The 21879-nt window shown below is 39.4% G+C and overlaps 1 protein-coding gene across 4 annotated transcripts in view; it reads left to right on the top strand.

The window, feature by feature from the left end:
- Positions 1-20628, top strand: part of PDLIM3 (PDZ and LIM domain 3) — a 42617-nt gene extending 21989 nt beyond the window's left edge. For 2 of the 4 annotated variants that reach the window (XM_054029465.1, XM_054029467.1), the window contains 5 exons: positions 5525-5592; positions 9767-10021; positions 14463-14593; positions 16281-16392; positions 18750-20628. In XM_054029465.1, the coding sequence (XP_053885440.1) occupies positions 5525-5592; positions 9767-10021; positions 14463-14593; positions 16281-16392; positions 18750-18939 (756 nt within the window). In that variant the 3' untranslated portion in view covers positions 18940-20628. Of the gene's footprint in view, positions 1-4881; positions 5070-5524; positions 5593-9766; positions 10022-14462; positions 14594-16280; positions 16393-18749 lie in introns of all 4 variants that reach the window. The other 2 variants (XM_054029466.1, XM_054029468.1) reach the window with 2 other exon arrangements.
- The last annotated feature ends 1251 nt before the right edge of the window (positions 20629-21879 follow it).

Genomic DNA, 21879 nt, shown 5'->3' on the forward strand with positions numbered 1-21879 from the left:
ACGCGGTTTCACCTATAACGCGGTAAGATTTGTTTGGCTCCCGAGGATAGCGTTGTATCGAGGTAGAGGTGTACATAAATATTATTATTTCAATCTTAGCTGAAAAAAGATTATTATTGTGCTGGCAGGACAGCATCAAAACAAATATTTCAATATATTATTCCATGATAGATTATCAAGACTCTCTATTCCACAATAAATTTAGGAACAGACTCGATCCCAGTGAACTCCATGAAATAAGTGATGCGATCCTGCTCTGACAGGCTTTTAAACATAAATATAATCTCAAGGTTCCAATTCTACCTATTTTTTCCAAATATCCTACAAACGTTTGTATTAACTAGTACAATGTATTTTAGCAAAAATAGTATAGTAATTTTAGTAGTATGATACCAGGCATCAAGAAATGATACAACTATTTTAAATGCATACTTTTGTGGGGTATCTAGGACATACACGGAAGAAAAGGCTTTTGTAATGTCAGGGTTTCCTCCAAATAGAAAAAGCTGTAGAAAAAAAAAATCTGATTGTCAATAAGCCTACACCATTATAATTTTATGCCTAAAGGAGACAGTTTTTTAAAAACACATAATGTAGTTGAACAGTTAAGTACTATTTGGCAACAAGTTATTGAAAAGCTATCTCCATTACTGTCATCAGAAAAATTGCTTCTGCTATAACAGTGGTTTTCAACCTGTGGTCCATGGATTCCGGGGATGCGCGGACTATATCTAAGGAGTCCACAAAATGTTGTCATTCCCATAAACAGTGGTTTTCAACATGTGGTCCGTGAACCCCTGGGAGTCCTCAGACTGTATCTAGTATTTCCAAAGGGGTCTACACCTCCATTCAAAATTATTAAGGGGTTCACAATTGAAAAAAGTTTGAAAACCACAGTGCTAAACTAAACAGTCAACATTCATTTGCATGTCTACTTCTTCCCTTAAAAGGGAAATAAAAAAAGTTTATATATAGACAGAAGAGTTTCTATATGCATCCGAAGAAGTGGGCTGTAGTCCACGAAAGCTTATGCTCTAATAAATTTGTTAGTCTCTAAGGTGCCACAAGTACTCCTGTTCTTCTTTTTGCGGATACAGACTAACACGGCTGCTACTCTGAAACCGTTCTATTAAAAGCATTTCCTGTTCTTAAGTCTCTCTTGAACTTATTCCACAGGTCATAGTTGTGGTAAACACAGGACCCTTTTCAAAATCCAGCCACAATTTTTGACTCTCTGCCAGACAGAAACCTTTGTTAATATAAAGTTAATGTTTACTACAGTAAGTAAAGTATCATAAATATTTTAAAAAATCAAGAATATTACTTTTTTAAAAACTGAACATTAATCAGTACATAAATAATAATATAGATCAAGATTCATGCATGCCCGAGCAAAAATCTACATGACAATCAATGACTCTGAGAAATGTATTACTTCTGTTTGAGAGTTCTAAAATTACAATTACAAATAACCAAAAATATAAAACACATTATAAGTGATTCCCTGCTCCAGCATGCTAGCAGAGAGTTCAGTTTAATTTAAATTTCAGCAGGTGCACAGCCATTCTCCAGAAGCTCACAAGAGGCCATATAAAAATTTAAAAAATTAAAAATAATTCACCTAGTTCCAATCATGGAACTTCAACTAGGAACCTTTAGCATAAGAAAGAAATAGGCTAAGTAGTCTCACAGAGTTTAGAAGATTCATAGGCTCTTATACACAGCACTGAATACTGCCCCATCTCCCCCGCACACACACACACACACTGTTCAGCCACAACAGAACGAAACAAAGGAGGCAATGGATGTGGTGTAATTAGGTCACAACTTTATTCACCTAAAATATCTGGGAATACTCGGCAATATACTTTACAGTGCAGGTCATCATCCTTCCCTTAATCATTTTCACATAATCACTCACTTGGACCCCACCATCCAGTGGCTATAAAAAGAGGGGGGTTTGGCACCCTGCCATACAAGACATAGGCGCCCTGAACACCCCCCCACCCTCACCTTTCCTCAGCTCCCTAAAGAATGCTTTCTTTTACATCCTATTCCAATCAATTTTATCTCATAACCATATCCCTTTCATAACGAGTATCTGCACTGGACAGCTGCCACGAGTTCTACTTACTGAGTTATGACTTTATAACCTAACCCCACTGCCTCACCCTGCCAGACCCTAACCTTGCTGTGGGGAAGGTGAAGGAAAAGCCCCCAAGGAAAAAGGGTTAGTGTGATGCCCACAGTGGATCATGAAAGAACCCTGTCCTTTTTCAGAATCTAAGGGTGAGTGTTGCCAGCCCAATAAAGGTAAAAGTGGGCTTCACGGAGACTGCACAAGGTATAAACACCAACACCCTTTTGGTCAGCTGGAAGGCCAATACCTCCCCCGCAACCTGATTCAGCTGTTTCCTGCTTCTTACCACTCTCTGCAGGTAAACATTCCCCCTTCTTCCACCTCTGTGACTAGTTGCAGAGAGAGAGCCCTCATTTCTTTTAGCCAGCTGGACAAGGACTTACTGCAAGTTGTGGTGAGCACACTTTCTCCTCCTACCCCAGGAAGAACTGTGTGCAGGGGCAAGCAGTGAAGCCTATGGCAGAAATACTACTTAACAGTAGGAAATGCTGCTTGAGAGCTATTTTTGATGGCCACCTTGATTGATTCTGATAGAAAATATCCAGCTTTTTCCTTTCTATTGAAATATGATGTAATATGATGGATAAATATTGTGAAATAATAGACCATTTAATTAGTATTAGTAACACAGCCAAACACAGTGTTATGTAACAAAGCAATTTAGAACATAAGGATCTCCACTAGTTTAAACAGTCAGAGAAAATAAGTCTGCCTAAAATGGCTAATGCATGTTGCTTTCATAATAAACACTTCTTTTGGTTTGTTCTTTTATGTTCTACTAGCAGTGTGAAACAGTGCTGTATACCATACACTTTTCTTTCTCCTTTCCCCTTTTTTAACCTTGGCTAAAATGACTGTGTTTGTTTTTCTTACAGTAGTTCTTTTAAATTATATTTTACTTCTGCCTTACTTTGTGGATTTCCTGTCATTTTAAATATGGTGTTCAGTGTGATTTGATTTTTGAATAGGAAAGATGTTATACTTTCCCTAATTTTATTATTATATAGCTAAGGGTAGAAATCTAAACAAAACCAGAAAAAGAATCCAATAATCACCATCATATATATGATCAGAATGTATTAGTAATTGCAATCAAGTTTTAAAGCATAATTATGCTAAAATACGAGTCCCTGCCCTTCCCACACCTTCATTTGACACTAATTTACATCTCCCAACATTATGCTATGAGTTAAATTAAAGTCCTTCAGTGTTAGGACACCTCCAAAACATAAACAATAATGTACTTTTTATTAAAGTATACAACATGAATAATAATATATTAATTAATAAATCTGTGACCCCAGTCCTGAACTCATTCTATGAGCACTGTTCATACGTGTAAACTGCTTGAGCCACCTTCCCTCTGTTCCTGACATGAACATAGTCATGAAAATAACTTAGCCCTGTACTGATTAGAAGGTCATCTGTTAGCTATAACAACATAATTAAATATTGTAATTGCTTCTTATTCCTGTTTTGACTTTGAATGCTCTTGGATCTTACTAAATTTCTAGTATAAAGGAACAACTTTCCTAGTTTTAAGTATGATAAACACAAGAGCTGGACTGTTTTAACAGCTGCTGTATGTTTTGTCGTTGACATTTTGTGCACATTATGATTTTCCTAGAAAAGGGAATTCAAGTCTAACTAATTGCAACAATGTAAACATGCTTTTGACCATTGTAACATTGTGAAGATGCTATTACGATGTCACGTCTTCTGTTCATTTGTCAACAACAATTAAAAATTAGATGAAATGACAATTTTTAGGATTTTTTAATATTTGCTTATTGTGACCTAAATGTGTATGATGGAATTGAATCAATTTCCAATACTGTGAATCAAATATATTACATAAATTAGAAATGATCCTCAATGATGGTAAAAGATAATATCTAATTACTAATATACTGTTACATTGCATCCCCTTCACAATGTACAGCAACACAAAACTGCAAATGAACTTCTCTATGTTGATTTACCTACGTGCTGTTCTTGTGGTCTTCTTCAGTTCATTATTTCTTAACTTTTTCTTTTAATAGAACCGCTTTTTTCTGTTTGCATCTTCTGGTAGGCAACCTATATATCTATGATTTTTCTTTTTTAAGGGCTAATAGAAGCTCTGACATTGACTTCTTCCCTAGAAATGAAATTTAGTCGATTTCAGTTAAAAATAATTTCAGGAGCTATACCTTCCCCAATGGTCCCCTGCCAAATTTTTTGGCTTTACAATCTCATTTCCCTATTTTAAAATGTGTTTCTCTCCCCTATTGCTGTGTGACAAACACACGCAAACAACAGAGGACAGGGACTAGCTAACAATTAAGGTAAACAATTAAGCTGACTATAGACAAAATTCATAAAGCAAACAGTGAAAAAAGAGAAAAATACTTTTAAAGTGTATATGATTATATGCAACCCTTATACCAATTACTAAATTATTGAAAGTTTTACGTAAATTTGCAAACATACCACTCGTTTTATTTGTCTTCACAAGGCAGACAAATAATATTTGAATATACATGGATTACTCAGCACATGAAAGTTTAATGGATAAACACAGAATGTCTGTGTAACCTTTGGGTTTACTTAATCAAGTCTTTAAATTCCAGTGGAGAAAGATGAGATTAACAATCATTGTTAAAAATGAGATTAACAAATTCTAGTGTTGTCAGTTTTGCTCGTTATTAGCTTCAGTGTGCACTGTAGCTTTGTGTATTTTGTCTGCCTATTACGTACAGGAATTCAAGCCTATTGGTACAGCTCATAACAGAAGGGCCCAGCCTTTTGTTGCAGCAGCAAACATTGATGACAAAAGACAGGTAGTGAGTTCCTCCTATAATTCTCCAATTGGGCTGTATTCATCTGGCAATATTCAAGACGCTCTTCAGGGACAACTGAGGGGTCTAATTCCTAGTTCACCTCAAAAGTAAGTATTGGTATTTACTTATATTACATGGTCTTTTGTGGCAATACTATTCTGTTTTGTTGTCCATTCAAAAGTCCAGCTCTTGCTGTTTTATTTTTCTTTTCTGATACTCTAAACTTCTGTTATATTTTTCAAAAATGGTGATAAATGAAGCAATTTCCTTTTAACATCCAGGAGTGAACATTCAGCTATAAAAGTAGTGATAATGCAGATAGTTAAAAATTCCCCTTCACTGGGTTTGGCTGCGATACTACACACCATCCTTCTCTCTTACACTACCCTGTACTCTTCTGTGTTTCTGACTGTAACAGCAAGTGTGTTTTTAATACCACTAGTATGCAACATAAAAATAGTTGGTTCATAACAATTTGTAACCTTTGTGTACGCTAATTTTACCCAGTAATAAATATTCATCAACTGAAGGAAGTTATTTTAATCCTTTTTTTTTTTTACAGGATACGAATTACTTTGAACACAAGCATAATATTCGTCCCAAACCTTTCATAGTCTCAGGCCGAAGCAGGTTATAAACTCTAGCTGTATGATGTGTTGGATGCATGGGTTTTTTAATGCATACTTACAATTCATATGAAAATGTGATATTAATGCACTTGAAATTATTTTATGCGATTAAAGCTTATTTTAAAGCTTTTAAAAAATAAAATGCATGCTTTGCAGAGCTCAGGCTTCCATTTCCTAAAGGAAGAGGGTCCAGATTCTGATGTCAGTTACACTGGTGAGAGTCTGGAATAACTACAATGACGGTTCTTCAACTCAATGGACCTGGTCCACATTTACATCAGTGCAATTGAGATCAGGATCTGACCTTGACAAGTTTATGGAGCTGTGAAATTCTCTAGTCCCACTATCCGTATGACTTGTAAACTTGCTAATTAAGAATTTAATCCAACCTGTCATATTAGGATCCTCTGAACCATGTAGATTGCAAAGGCCACACAGGCAGACCTATTCACAATGCAATCTGCTGCAGAGGAACTAAATAAAAGAAAAATCTGAGCTCCACAGCGTTGCAAAACTATCAGAAAAGGGAAGAGTTTATGCACATGAGCTCCATTTTTTTAATCTAACCTCTCTCTCATATAATTGGGCGTTATAATGTCTGAAACAATACTACTTGATCAAAATAGAAGGGAAAGTATCCTTCTAGAATCAAAGGCAGCCTCTGTGGCTACATAGGCTAGGAGGCCTCACAGGTTTGAGTGGCCCAATTTCTATGGATGCTGCTTTCCGTTACAGGAGTTTTGTTACTACCAGTGGCTTCAGTTCTATACCTTATTTTCAAAGTAAAAAATATTTGTGCCATAATTCCAGCAACTCAAGTCTGATACAGCAGTCTGAGACGTCAAAGCAGTTGGCATGAACCTCACTGACATCCTATTCATAATGGGAAGACACATACAGTTTATCAAATTATGTGAACTGTCCAGTTAATGAACCAGTACAATTAAAAAGATTAAGGGTATTGTTCATTTGTTTTGACAAATTAAGTTTCGTTTTAATTATGTATATTCTTAGTTATTATTATTTCTACAGCTATTACGCATCTCACAGACACATACAAATGACAAGATCCATACCCTGAAAAGTTTACAATCTGAGGGATAGGTCATCAGATTACGATCTAGTGCATTACAAGGGGCAGCACATTGTTGCACTGCCCTCTGGGGGCCCTAGACAGGAGATTTTGGCACAGGGAGTCCATCTCTCTCCCTCAGTCTCCCCACAGCTGTTGAGAAGAAGTAAACAGCACTAGGTCTAGATCTGTTGTAGTGTATGCTTCCCAATGTGCCAGCTTAACTGCAGTCTGCAGTCCACCCACTCCCTGTCTACTCCACCCTTTCCCACTCACCTGCAGGAGGTGGGGATGCAGCAGCTCTACTCTATGGGGCCTGCTCCTCCCATACACAAGAAGTGCCAGTAGAAAGCACTGGCACAGAAGAGTCAGAGTGTAGTTTATGCCCCCTTACTCCCTTGTGTTGGCACAAAGGACAGGTCACAATCTACGTGTGACCCCACTACAGCACTCTATTATTAAAGCTTTGCAGAGAAGTGGCGTGAAACTGTTTTTTGTGACAATTTTGGACTTGTAGACCATCACAGTGAGAATTTACAAGGTTCAACTATATTAATATCACGTTTTTCTCATTTAGTTGAATGTTGGGACTGTCTATAAAAGGTCATATATTTTTGAATTTATTCTTCTTACAGTAAGCACTCTCATTCTATATAATCTTGAATAATTAGGATTGTTTCATAATGTATGTTCTGAAAATTCATTTTTTAAACCAAACAATGCTTTGTAAAAGATACATATTTAAACAAATGACCATTTTCCAGGATTGCAGATGGGAAATTAGATGCAAAAATTAATCTGATAAGAAAGGTGAGCAAGCTTTCTGGTCTTAATTAGTTAATATTTGTAAAGGGCTTTGACAATGGAAAGTTCTGTATACTTCAAATTGCAAGTATTATTTATTAGCCTCAGATGAATGGTGCTATGCAATTGCAAAGTAGCGGCAATAGTATTGGTTGCCAGTTAATTTTTTACCCTCTGGACTGAACATATACGTTAAGTAAATTCTGCTTATTTGGTACCTAAGGTCACGTTTGCCAAAAGAGAATTTTAATTTATTATGTTGAAGATCTCAAAGCAACTGTTGCGGGTTACATCCCAAAACAGGTTACATTCATAATATTCTTTATTAAATACAGTAATAACACATCTCAATTGTAAATCTCTCTTCAGGATATAAGGCCAACTCCTACAGTCCTCTCTCAATAGGAATTTTGCCAAAATAAGAACCAAGTATGAACTGGAGGATTTGGCCAATAAATGGAATTTTAGGCACAATTATAGACTTCATGCTGACAAAACTAATTAACAGATGTATGAAATCTTTACCCTAACTTAGCATTGCCTCTCTTTGTTGCTGGTAGCAATAGCTATGCTTCTTTTGGCCTTCTCTTAATGGATTCCATTTTTTGAAACTCATCATTAACAAGTGTTGCTCTGCCAGAGGATTCAAATCTTCTAAAGTGTGACCCTGATTTTTCTAAGCACTGGCATGTGTATCTGTGACTGGTCCCTTCTATGGGCTTTTGGCTGGGGCATGCTGGGACAGCATACTTACTTGGGAACTTGCCTGTCTTTTTTGGAATTAATTTTCCTTTGATGGTAAGGAATGTTTTTCTCTTTAAACTTTCAGAATGTGGTCCTGCACAAATTCCACTTAAGAACTAAAGGGAGAATAATTTTGGGTCATTTTAGCCTCTCTTCCTCCTCTCCAGGGCAGAGTTCTGAAATGTAGCTGTCAGGCAGGCACTATACTGTATCTCCAAACTTTTGCGGATACAGACTAACACGGCTGCTACTCTGAATCCAAACTGAGAGCAATATAAATTTCTCCCTGATTTACTCAGGAGTCAGCCAGGAAAGAACCTATCAGTACACAAACATGTAGGTTGAGGGAAGCAGATTGAATCACAATCCTTCCCAGGAGTTTGATTACCATATTTATGTGACTGTGGCCCTGAGAAGGAAGTGGTCTCAGATGACTGTGGAAGGCCTGGATTATACATTGTTCCTGGAAAAATTGCCCCCTTGAAAAAGAAACCCTCTTAGTCCAGTTAGGGCTGAAGAGGGCCTAAGTGCTATGGGAAAAATGGTAAAACCAGAGACACTAAAAAGAAACATTTTGATATAATATTCACTACGTTACTCTGCTAATCATTTTCCTGAGGTTTTGCCCATATTAATGCCCAGCGGCTTTACAGCTTTTCTAAAACTGGAGTAGTATCCAACATCCTATTTTCATTCTAAATTCAAAAGTAACAGAGACCAAGATTCATTTCATATTCTTTGAGAATCTATTCTGTTTTTGTGAAGGGCCATTTTACATTCTGCTTGGAATTGTTATAATTTAGAATGGCAAAAGTATGTCCAGTTATTTTTTAACATTTTTAACTTTTTTTGAAATTTTCAACAAAATATATGGAAAAAATATGTATTAAATAAATGTATTGTTGAAATAAGTTTAAAGGTGTAATAAATACTATAGGTTAGTACTAAGGACAATCTAAAAAAGTCACATACGTTATTTTAAGTTTTCTTTATAGAAAACCCTTTCAAGTGAAGAAATGTAATGTAGCGTTTAGGTCACAGACTGGAAAGAAGAGTTTGGGTTCTAATTCCTGGCTCTGTCACTAACTGTGTGATCTTGGGCAAGTCACTTAACCTCTCAATGCCTCCACTTCCCATTGTGAGGCTGGAGTAATGCTTACCTAGTTCAGAGGGGTATGGTGAGGCTTCATTAATCCTCTGAAAAAGGCACAATGTTAAAAGTACAAAGTAATATTATTTTCCAAGTACTCTGAACTTTCAGAAGGTTATATTTAATGTCAGTGACAGGGGAAAATATATTTATGCACTGGGCTTTCACAGATTCAGAGGTTTTAATTTATTGTTCTCGGGTTTCGTTTGTAGGTGTTGTTTTTTTGGGGGGAGGGTAGGGAATTAAGGAAGTAAAGTTTACTAGATTAAACATACTTTTGCTTTTCTATATTTGATAGATTTCATCTCTTTCTTTACAGTCATGTTAACATCTCTACACTTGTTTATTTTGTCTTTATTTTGGGTATGTGTTGCACACCTTTCTGTAAACTGGCTATTAACACAGTGGAGGCAGTACTCCTTCCGGTATTGATGGTGGCAGTGGACGTAGTACCCCCTCTTCTGTTAGCACTATCTGCCCTACTGACTTGAAAGCTGCATCTAAGATGGCCCCTAACATTCCCTTGGAAATGGAACTTCCTGGTGTCAAGATTGTACATGCTCAGTTTAATACACCTCTGCAGATGTACTCAGATGACAATATAATGGAAACACTGCAGGGCCAAGTTTCTACAGCTCTGGGGGAAAATCCCTCAATGAGGTAATCAGAGCCAGCATGTGCACTGAATATATTTGCTAAAGCATTAACATTATCAATTTCCATACTGTTTCTACATTAAATTTTAAAAGCTATCTAAACTGCAACTAAAGATTTTGAAGCTTATATTAAAATACAATTCATTAGGGCTGTCAAGCAATTAAAAAAATTAATCGTGATTAATTGTGCGATTAAAAAATTGTGATTAATTGCACAATTAAAACATTAATCATGATTAATCGCAGTTTTAATTACACTGTTAATCAATATTAGAATACCATTATTTAAATACTGTTGGGAATTTCTATATTTTCAAATATAGAGTCAGGGCTGGGAGCTATGGGGCATGGGGCTCAGGGCTTCAGCCACTCTTAGGACTTGGGGCTTCAGTCCAAACCTCAGGGTTTGGGGCGCAGGGCTCCAGCCCCCCGCCACCCAGGAAGCTCCAGCCCCCGCACCCACCCCTGCCCGGGAAGCTGCAGGCTGGGGCTGCTCCAGCCCCCCTGCCACCTCCGAAGCTGTAGGCTAGGGCTTCAACTCCCACCATGCTTCCTCCTGAGCTGCAGGCTGGGGCTTCAGCCCCTTCTCCCCCTGGTCGATGCCTCCCACCGGGCCCACAGGTACGCAATTAACATGTTAAAAAAATTAACATGTTAATTTTGCTTTCAGTTAATTGAAGGCGTTAACTGCGATTAATAGCCAGCCCTACTATTAAGGTATTAAAAATATTTTTCTAACCCAGATTGTTAAAAATGTCTGTCAACATACAAAAGACAAGTGTTACAGGTCAGACTCACTTTAAAAAAAATCTCTCTCTATTTGCAGCTGATAAATACAAGCTGATAACTATAGCTACTCTTTAAAATGGACTCTTGATCCACTCCTGACCAGGGCCTCAATCCTGAAAAGACTTACACACACAGCTAATTTTAAGCACTAACGAAGTCACACTGAGTTCAATTGGACTATTCTAGTCCTTAAAGTTCAGCACTTGCATAATTCTTTGCAGGACTAGGTCCTATGACACCTATCCCTATCATCTGAAGAAGAAAAATTAAAGCAGTCAGTATACAACATTTTACACTCTGTTGCAGTCTTTCATGCCCAGAATGGGAGCCGCGAGAAGCAGTGTGGGCCGCACGTTGCCCACCACTGCCCTACTGCCTGGTTATCCATCATCAATAACATTTTTTTAAAAAGCCAACTTGCTTTCTCCCCCTGTGGAATCCTGGATTAAGGATAAAAATTCAGGTTTCATAGATGGCAAAGGCATCCCCAGTTTGGGAACCGACCTTGCACAAAGCCCTGAAATGTCCCAACTGTTGGGAGTTACTTTTCCCTGTGCATGAACTTGGAAAAGATATCTTAAAGTCTTGTGTCTGGTAAGTAAATTTTGTGTGTAACAAGTAATTCTACAACCATTACTTATGATTTTTCTTGGGAACATGTTAAAAATAAGTAAATCTGGGTAAGGAGTTAAAAATCAATGATTAGTAGGAATAAAAAAAATGTTGATTTTTTTTTAAACTTAAATTAAGGTTTTTCCTTTTACTTGCTGCAGTCTCTGTTCGCCAAAGTAAATTTAATAATGCATATGTCTTATGTACAGTACTTTCACCAAGAGTAAAAAGTAGTAAGTATGCTGAGGAGGAAAGATATTTAGTTCACTGTTTTAAAAACAGCTCAGAGATATCTGGTTGGGGAATCACAGAAATGTAGAGCGGGAAAGGACCTCAAGAGGGCATCTACTCCATCCCACATATCCTGAGGAAGACCAAGTACACCTAGACCATCCCCAACAAATGTTTGTTTAACCTGTTCTTAAAAACTACAATGACAGGGATTCTACAATCTCTGTTGATAACCTATTCCAGTACTTAACTATCTTTAAGTCAAAGTTTTTCCTGATATCTAACCTAAATCTTCCTTGCTATAGATTAAGCCCATTAGTGGATATGAAGGTCAATTGATCATAGTCCTCTTTGTAACAGCCCTTAACATATTGGAAGACTTATCAGGTCCCCTCTCAATCTTCTTTTCTCAAGATTAAACATGCCCAGTTATTTTTAACTTTTCTCAGGTCAGGTTTTCTAAATTTTTTATAATTTTTGTTATAATCTCCTCTGGATTCTATCCAATTCATCCACATCTTTCTTAAAGTGTGGCCCCCAAAATGAGACACAATAATCCAGCCGAGGCCTCACCAGTGCTAAGCAGAGTAGAATAATTACCTCCTGTGTCTTACATATGACACTCATATTAATACACTTCAGAATGATACTTGATTTTTTTGCAACTGCATCCCATTATTGATTCATATTCAATCTGTGACCCACTATAGGCCTCAGATCCTTTTCTGCAGTACTGCTGCCTAGTCAGTTATTCCCCATTTTGTATTTGTACATACGATTTTGCCTTTGCCTTTATTGAATTCCATCTTGTTGATTTCAGACCAACTCTCCAACTTGTCAAGATCATTTTGAATTCTAATCCTGTTCTTCAAAGTGCTTGGTGTCATCCATTAATTTCATAAGCATACTCTCATTATCCAACAATAACTAGTACCAGACCTGGGACAGATGTCTCCAGGCCCCCACTGAATATGACCTCAAAATTTGACCACAAATTAGGATTATAGACAATCAGGGCATCCAACATGCAAACATAGGACAAAGGATTTTTGACCAGTCACTCAGAGTACGTCTATACTACCCGCCGGATCGGCGGGCAGCGATCGATCTAGCGGGGGTCAATTTATCGCGTCTAGTCTAGACGCGATAAATCGACCCCTAAGCGCTCTCCCGTCGACCCCGGTACTCCAGCCAACTACATTATTCACATAGCTGAAGTTGCGTAACTTAGATCGATCCCCCATTTCCCCCCAGTGTAGACCAGGCCTGAGTCTATTTCTATTCCATTTCATATTCTAAACCTTACTCTCAAGAAACTCGAGACAGATGGACACACACAAAGCCCAGTCCAATCCCCTTGCAAGCAATGGGAGTTTTACCATAAGGTTGGGAGTAGGAGCAAGCTAATAATGAGAGACTTAAAATTAACATTTATCTCTGAATAAATGCAGTAATATGCTTCATTAAAAGTATATGATACTGCTTTTACTTAGTTCCCCTAATACTCAAAAAGTTGAAACTCCTTTGTCGTCAGCCTAATTCTTCACAATGGATCCAGGGTGTCTGTTCTTCACCATACCTGTATATTTTGTTAGTAATAATGCTTAATATAAGACAGCTATTATGAAATATTAGGGATACAATCCTGGCCCTACTAAAGCCATTGACTTTAATGGGACCTGATTTTCTCCCTGTGTGTTTATTTTGTTAAGGCAGACACTACAAAAATAAGCAACAGACCAATTTTATTTAATTAACAAAAAAATCATTTAATAAAGCTAGGCTTTTAAACATTTACCACTGGAACATTTGTTTCATTGTCTTTTCCTATGAACGTAAGTTAAGTAAATCACACTGACCATTATTTTATCATAATTAATATATTAACTAGTGATTGGCTGAGGATGTCCTGCAGAAAGACTGAGTTGTTCAGATTTCTGCAAGTCTATCTTAATAGTGCGAGTGATATCATGCTTTAATACTACCCTTGAAGCTATTTGACCTGAAAATGGTATTCTGGAAATTAAGTCAAAGAGCAGCTGGTGACTTGGCTGCAGACTTACAGGGCTGCAGCTGTTTTGAGGGTAAAGACAAGTAATGGCCCATTTCCAATGCAGCTATAGCCAGAAAAGTAACTGTAAAAATAATATCACGGGGTATGATATTTATTCTCTAGCTAGACTTCTACATCTAATTTTTTAAATGTATAAATCAAGAGATGACTTTTCTAACTGCCAGTCCCATAAACTCAATCTAGGATCTGAAAATCAAGCTCAGCTCTATCTTTTCAGCATCATCAGTAATAAAGATTTTGCATTCTAAATGTAGCTGATGCATGAGGTAGAATAGAATAGTAAATAGCACTTATATGAAATCCAGGTTACTCTCCCCTGATTGTATTTGCTCTACTGGGCTAATAGTACTAAAATTGGATTTATCAGTAAAGTGCAGAAATTGGACTCAAAGACACAGTCTTTGAATATGTTGCTTAATCAGAAGGTGCCATTTTAACAGTCACTTTTCTGAGCTTGAATAAACTTTGATATTTATTTGTAAAATGAGAACTTTGCTTATGAGAATACTGTGCAGCAATAACAGGAATATTTATTTAGTTAAGAAAGATATATCAGAACTTCACCACTATACAAAGCATGCCAATCTAGTGAGGGGGGAAGGCCTATTCAATGATTCTATAAACTGATTTTTATCATAACTTTGTTTATTGACTCATACTCTTATGTCCGGTAGCTCTACTGCTTTAAAGTTATATTGGTTAACTCTCTTTACCTGCTCATCCCTTGTTCATGTTGCAGTGAACCAGTGCCAACCTCTGTACCTCAATCTGATGTGTACAGGATGCTGCATGACAATCCGGAAGGGCCCAGTCAACCACGTCAATCTGGCTCATTTAAGGTGCTCCAGGATTTAGTCGCCGAGGATTCTGGTAGGCAGCAATTTACTGTATATATCTGTTCCCAGCACTCTATTTTTTCCATGTGTTGAAAGGGGAAAACCTGAAAAGAAGATAGACAAGGATTATAGCTATAAAATTCAATTTCACATTAACTAGCCTTAAGACTTCCATTTATCAATCAAATTTTTCAGACTCTTGTCAGGTTTTTAAGACTGATAATGTGCAAAAATGTTTTGACTTAATGATAAAAATGTTGAATGAGAAAAGTTTTGGGGTGAGATAAAAATACCACTGAAACAGGAAAAGAAAATTGGCCATCTCTTTCTAAACCAGGAAAAGAAGGGGGAAGAATTTTAAACTCTTTCCTCAATTAAGTTTCTTCTCTTGCACACACTTCTAAATAAAAAAACAAAATGATGCTAGAAAATTGGTTGAAGAAAATACTGTTTGCACTTGCATTTTCCCATAATTATACTCTATCAAAAATACTATAATTGATGAGTTTTTCACAATAAAACAGATGGGAAAAGAGCATTATGAAATTCTGACAGTTTTATTGTATCTTTACTAAATATATAAATTTAAACAAAATTGATCTAAAATTAAGAGTTTACAAGAAAAGGCATGTATAATGTCATAATAGATTTTTGATTAGATTTTGATATCACTTTTTATTCATATTGTGTTATCAATCTTTCAGAATGAATTTAAAGGTTAAATAACAAGTAAGGCTGGAAGTCTTTCATGGGCCCCGGGCCGCCCCCCAACCCAGAGCAGTGGCAGCGGGGCCCTGGACCGCCCAGAGTGGAGGCGGAGATCACGGATTCCGTGACTTTCCAGGACCTCTGTGACTTCCGCAGCTGCTGTGACTGACTCTAGGGCCACCCGAGCAGCTGGTCTGGGCTCAGGGTCCCCAGGCAACTGGTTCCAGGCGCTGCCCCGGAGCAGTGGTTCGGGAACAGCAGCGGTGCCCACAGACCACCCCTGACTAAAGCTGCAGCAGTGTGGCCATGGGCCACCCCATACCCGGAGCCGCAGCAGTGGTGCAGCGCGGCCCTGGGCTGCCCCTCCCCCCAGGTAAGATTTAGTTAGGGGTATTTTTAGCAAAAGTCACTATTGCCCATGACCTGACCATGACATTTACTAAAAATACCCATGACTAAATCGTAGCCTTAATGACAAGTAATCTTTTCATTAGCTGACTTTAACACAGAACACCACTCAGGGCCAATCCTACTCCCACTGAAGTTAATAGCAATATTCCCACTAACATTGATGATGCAAGATTTGGCCCCTCAAAATTAAAAAAAGGTTATTGTAAAGGTCCTTGTATAGAGAAACTCTAACATTACTTAATGAAAGCAAAAGCTTATAAATAAGGTCCTACTTAACTTGCGATATTATGGAAATTGCAGATTCTACAATAATATGACAGTAGTGGGCCACCGCTTTCAGCACCTGATGGCTGACAGCGGAAAAATCACAGAAAAATAATAATGGACTTTATTGCCACAAATAATAAGGTCCATTATTACTTTTCTGCAATTTTCCATGGCTTGTCCGCAACTCGGCAGCAATTTTTTGACAATCATCCTGCAATTGAAGCAGGGCCTTACTTATAAATCAATATAAAGTGGATACCCTCAAGCAAGCATTTAGTTATAGCCAGATGCTTCTGTATTATACTGTAAATAAATGAGAATGTTCTGTTTCTCAGATGGACGTCCCATTGGTACCAGGAGCGTGAGAGCACCAGAAACAAAGATGCCTTCTGGTGCAGGAAGTGTACAAAAAGTGCCATTGTGTGACAAATGTGGAAATGGCATTGTGTAAGTTGTTTTTTTCTTAATTTTAATAAAGTTATAGCTATAGCATAAATTTTCAAAAGGGATTACAAAATACAGGAGGATTTTCTAAGGAATTTTCTTTTTGTAATTTTAGAAAAAAAACAAAAAAATTACAGGTGCATTGAAAAGCTTAAAAAAATAAACTGTCCAAAATCATTAACATAATGTCTTAAACATTTCACTTGCAGAGGCCTGAGTTCAAGCTTCTTGGTACCTCTTGCCACACTCCATCATTAACACATATACTGAAAAGAGCAGCCGCATAGCCTGTACTGTATCAGGCTGCGATTCTCAAAGCTGTCTAATGGAGTAAGGTACCCAACTCCCAATTCAATGGGAGTTCTCATTCCTTCTGGCTCCTTTGAAATTCCTAGCCATAGATCTCAATGGTGTCAGTAATTCCAAACAGGGATACAGAGAATCCTGAACTCAGGTCTTGGTGGCTAAGTCAGAGGAATTGTTTTCTAAACTCTTTTCACTCCCTTGCTGCTGGGCTACATTATACCCTGTATACCAGGGATAGGCAACCTTTCAGAAGTGGTGTGCCGAGTCTTCATTTATTCACTTTAATTTAAGGTTTCGCGTGCTGGTAATACATTTTAACGTTTTTTAGAAAGTCTCTCTCTATAAGTCTATATTATATAACTAAACTATTGTTGTATGTAAAGTAAACAAGGTTTTCAAAATTTTTAAGAAGCTTCATTTAAAATTAAATTAAAATGCTGATCTTACACCGCCAGCCTGCTCAGCCCGCTGCCTGCCTGGGGTTCTATTCACCTAGGCTGGCAGCGGGCTGAACGGGACCTGCGGCCGGGACGTCGGCTGGCAAGGGGCCGGCAGCCGGGCACCCCAGACCGGGGGGGGGGGGTGTTCAGGGATCAGGGCAGAGGAATGGGGGCTGTGGGGGTGTAGGGCAGAAGGCTGGGTGGGGGGGGGTTCAGGGGTCAGGGCAGAGGGCTGGGAGTGTGGGGGGGTGCAAGGCAGAAGGCTGGGTGTGTGGAGGGGTTCAGGGGTCAGGGCAGAAGGCTGTGGGGGGGGATTTCAGGGGTTAGGGCAGAGGGCTGGGGTGTGTGGAGGTGCAGGGCAGAAGGCTGGGTGTGGGGGGGGTTCAGGGCAGAGGGCAGCGGGAGTGGGGGGGGGGTTCGGGGCAGAGGGCTGGGGTATGGGGAGGGTGTAGGGCAGAAGGCTGGGTGTGTGGGGGGGTTCAGGGGTCAGGGCAGAGGGCTGGCGGGTACAGGGCAGAAAGCTGGGTTTGGGGGGGTTCAGGGATCATGACAGAGGGCAGTGGAGGTGTGGGGGGGGTTCAGGGGTCAGGGCAGAGGGTGTGGGGGGGTCAGGGGTCAGGGCAGAGGTCTGGGGGGTACAGGGCAGAAGGCTGGGTGTGGGGGGGGTCAGGGCAGAGGGCTGGGGGTATGTGGGGGTGCAGGGCAGAAGGCTGGGTGTGGGGGGAGACTCAGGGGTCAGAGCAGAGGGCTGGGGTGTGTGTGGAGGTGCAGGGCAGAAGGCTGGGTGTGGGGGGAGATTCAGGGGTCAGGGCAGAGGGCTGGGGTGTGTGTGGCGGTGCAGGGCAGAAGGCTGGGTGTGTGTGTGGGGGGGGTCAGGGCAGAGGCTGGGGTGCTCGGCTTGTGGGGGTGCTCCCAGCCCCTGGCCCTAAGCGGCTCATGGCAGGGGGTTGGAAGAGATATGTCCTGTTCCACCCCCTTCCCCAAGGTCCTATCGCTACCTCTTCTCTGCTTCCTCTACGAAGCAGGGAGCACGCTGCCGCTCGGCTCTGCTCCACTCGCCCTCCCCCTCGCAAGGGCGATCAGCTGATCAGCGCAGGGAGACGGAGGGGGAGAAGGAGGGGCAGGAAAGCGCCACTCTGGGGGAAGAAGTGGGGGAGGGGGGAAGCTTGGCTGCTGCAGGACCAAGCTTCTGCCTCTTGCCCCTGCAGGGGAGAGCAGTGGGCGGGGGGGCTGAGTGGGGCTGGGGGCCGGGACCTCGGCAGCATGCCACTCAAAATCGGCATGCGTGCCGTAGGTTGCCAACCCCTGCTGTATACGATAGTTAAAAGAGGCAGTGGTCTTTGAAATACTGATCTTCCAGTGGAATACTGAGACTTCCATATGACATTTTATATTTACACAGGAAAAGGTCTGCTCAGAATCAACTTCCAGCTTTAAAATATTTTCCTAGTACTTGGCAGAACATGCACATAACTCCGCGGGCATTACCAAAAAGCCCCCTATGATAGAGAAACAGTATTTATTTTATATGTCATGTTGCCATGCATTTCTGTTCTACTCTAAATTCATTCTCCTCTATTAATCTAGTTTTCTCTTCTTTATTTTCATAAACAGTGGTGCAGTTGTGAAGGCGCGTGACAAGTACCGGCACCCAGAATGCTTTGTGTGCTCTGACTGCAATATCAACCTAAAACAAAAGGGCTACTTCTTTGTGGAGGGACAATTATACTGTGAAACTCATGCGCGAGCCCGCATGAGGCCACCAGAGGGATACGAAGCAGTTACCGTTTATCCAAAGTGCTAGTCCTGTGCCAACAGACACACATGCATGCACACACAAAGACATTAACAGCTTAGAGCCACAATACAACTGACTGAATTTACTGCCTTAATCCAAAGTAGCAGATTTTCTTTTGGAGGTGGGAGTGATGCAGAAGCCTCATTAGCCAGCAATAGCATATATACCAGAAACATTTTGCAAAGTAATTATCTTTGAAGCTGCCAGTGTAATTTAATGGAGTATAAGGCAGCAACTCCCATAACTCAATCCCTCAAAGGGCCAGTCCACTAAAAAAAGCAGGAATTTTACACCTATATTACCAAACTGCAGTTATCAATGTCTGCTTCAGCCATAAAATCATTCAACTATCATTACCCTATGCCACAAAAACAAGCTTTGCTTTCCTTACTTTGATATTTGAGAGTCTATTTATTTACACCTCCTGGTACAACAAATGTAATAAAAGACTGGTATTAATTTTATATAATAGAACAGCAAGCACAGTGAAGCTTGCTTATAGTAGAGTAGAATGCATGTCCCATATTTCAGTGAACTGCAGAGTGCAAACTACAATGAGAGAGTGTTTTCATTTACTTACCATGAAATTCTGATGGAGACATGCAAATGCAAACACACACATACAAATAGCAAAAATGGGCAGGTATGGTCATAATGAAGTTAGATTTGGTAAATTTAAAAACTTTGGCAGCATTTATAATTACTGAGAATTAAAATATGCCAAGGAAAGATCCTGCACTAAGTACTTGGTCAACGCCAAAGAAAATGCTTACAGCTGAGCATTTTCTGAAATCCACTAAGGTCCAAATTTTCAATCAGGAGTACGTCTAAATATGTATACACTTTTGCTCAGGCCAGACTTAGTCATGCCTATCTTCTAATGTGCATGGCAAGTCTGGATCTTGTGTGCATTTATAGGTATGTGTAGGTACACAACTCTGTACATGTGCATCTGAAGAACCATGTGCCTCCAATAGGTATGTGTACAAGTCCATGTACACTTAGGTGCGCACCTATATGAAAAATTGAGCCTTAGTGTTTACAGTAAGTATCAAAACCATAGTAAATTGCTTATGACTGTATTTAAATACAACTTATGCTATACAAAATTTAACTTTCACATCAAGCATACAAACCTAGCAGAGACATGAAAAACTGAGTACAGAAAGCCCCTAAATATTTTTCCCATTCTACCAAAAGATCTTAAATCATGCAGAACACTGAATCAAAATAACAGTGTGTGTATGTTTTAAACACATACTAAAAACCCCATTAAAGTTGCATCTTGAAATCTGAAACCCAACGCCTGTGTATTTCAACAATTCTCAAGATTCTTTAATGTACTATTTCAGAATTTAAATGTTTATAAAATTTGTGCATGTCACCACATATAACAAGAGTGTGCATATACAAACAATGCACAATATGACTTTTTAAATAAAGATAGCTCCTTAATTAATTTTAAAACACCAAAAATAATGCTTCCAAAGCACCAGGAAGACTATATGTATTATTACTTATTTCCATTAATGAAATTCTGTAAAGTAAATCTAAATTTTCTTTTGAAAGTGGGAAGGTAAGGAATACATACAATTCTGAGAAGCTTAAGTGTAATCTATGTTTTAAAATCATAGTTTGTAATGTTCATTTCTTTATTAATAAAAATTGAAAGTAGAAATAAATCTATATAATCAAGATTTTGTATTTTGCCTTTCTGGTATGAAATGAGAGAAAGTGTGTGTGATGGGTTCCCCCTGGGGTGCCACCTGGAACTGGGGTACCACTGAGCCCTATAACCCACCACCTTGGGCTCCCTCTCATCCTGCTGCTGGGACAAGTTGCAAGGCCCTCCAAGCTTCCACTTTCACCAGCATTCACACAGGTAGGGACACACTGCTCTGCAGTCACATGCAGACTCTCTAACCACCAGCCTCCCAGCCTAGGACCCCAGAGCAGTACCGTCCTGCCCTGGTCAAATCTGGCCAGTACGTGGGTTTAATACCTGGTCCACCTCTCCCTAAAAGTGAAAAGGACCATGCACACTTGTGGTAACCAAGCTGAGATTTTTCCCCAGACACTTTAGTCAAACGCACACTGGTTTGGATTAAAACACAAAATAAGTATCAGAGAGGTAGCCGTGTTAGTCTGTATGCACAAAAACAACAAGTCCGGTGGCACCTTAAAGTCTAACAGATTTATTTGGGCATAAGCTTTCGTGGGTAAAAAAAACTCACTTCTTCAGATGCATGGAGTGAAAATTACAGAAACAGACAAATATATATTGTCATATGAAGAAAAGGGAGTTATCTTACAAGTGGAGAACCAGTGTTGAAGGCCAATTAGGTCAGGTTGGATGTGGTCCACTCCCAATAATTGATCAGGAGGTGTCAATACCAAGAGTTGGAAAATTGCTTTTGTAGTGAGCCCGCCACTCCCAGTCCCTATTCAAGCCCAAATTAATGGTGTTAAGTTTGAAAATGAATTGTAGCTCAGCAGTTTCTCTTTGAAGTCTGTTTTGAAGTTATTTTGTTGAGGAATGGCTACTTTTAAATCTTTTATTGAGTGTCCAGGAAGATTGAAGTGTTCTCCTACTGGCTTTTGTATTTTATCATTCCTGATGTCTGATTTGTGTCCATTTATTCTTTTACGTAGAGACTGTCCGGTTTAGCCAATGTACATGGCAGAGGGGCATTGCTGGCACATGATGGCATATATCACATTAGTAGATATGCAGGTGAATGAGCCTCTGATGGTGTGGCTGGTGTGATTGGGTCCTATGATGGCGTCGCTAGAGTAGATATGGGGACAGAGAAGGCAACGGGGTTTGTTACAGGGATTGTTTCCTGGGTTAGTGTTTTTGTTGTGTGGTATGTAGCTGCTGGTGAGTATTTGCTTCAGATTGGGAAGCTGTCTGTCAGCGAGGATTGGTCTGCCTCCCAAGGCCTG

This window comes from Malaclemys terrapin, chromosome 5 (genome assembly GCF_027887155.1).
Source record: "Malaclemys terrapin pileata isolate rMalTer1 chromosome 5, rMalTer1.hap1, whole genome shotgun sequence".
Classification (NCBI taxonomy): domain Eukaryota; kingdom Metazoa; phylum Chordata; order Testudines; family Emydidae; genus Malaclemys; species Malaclemys terrapin.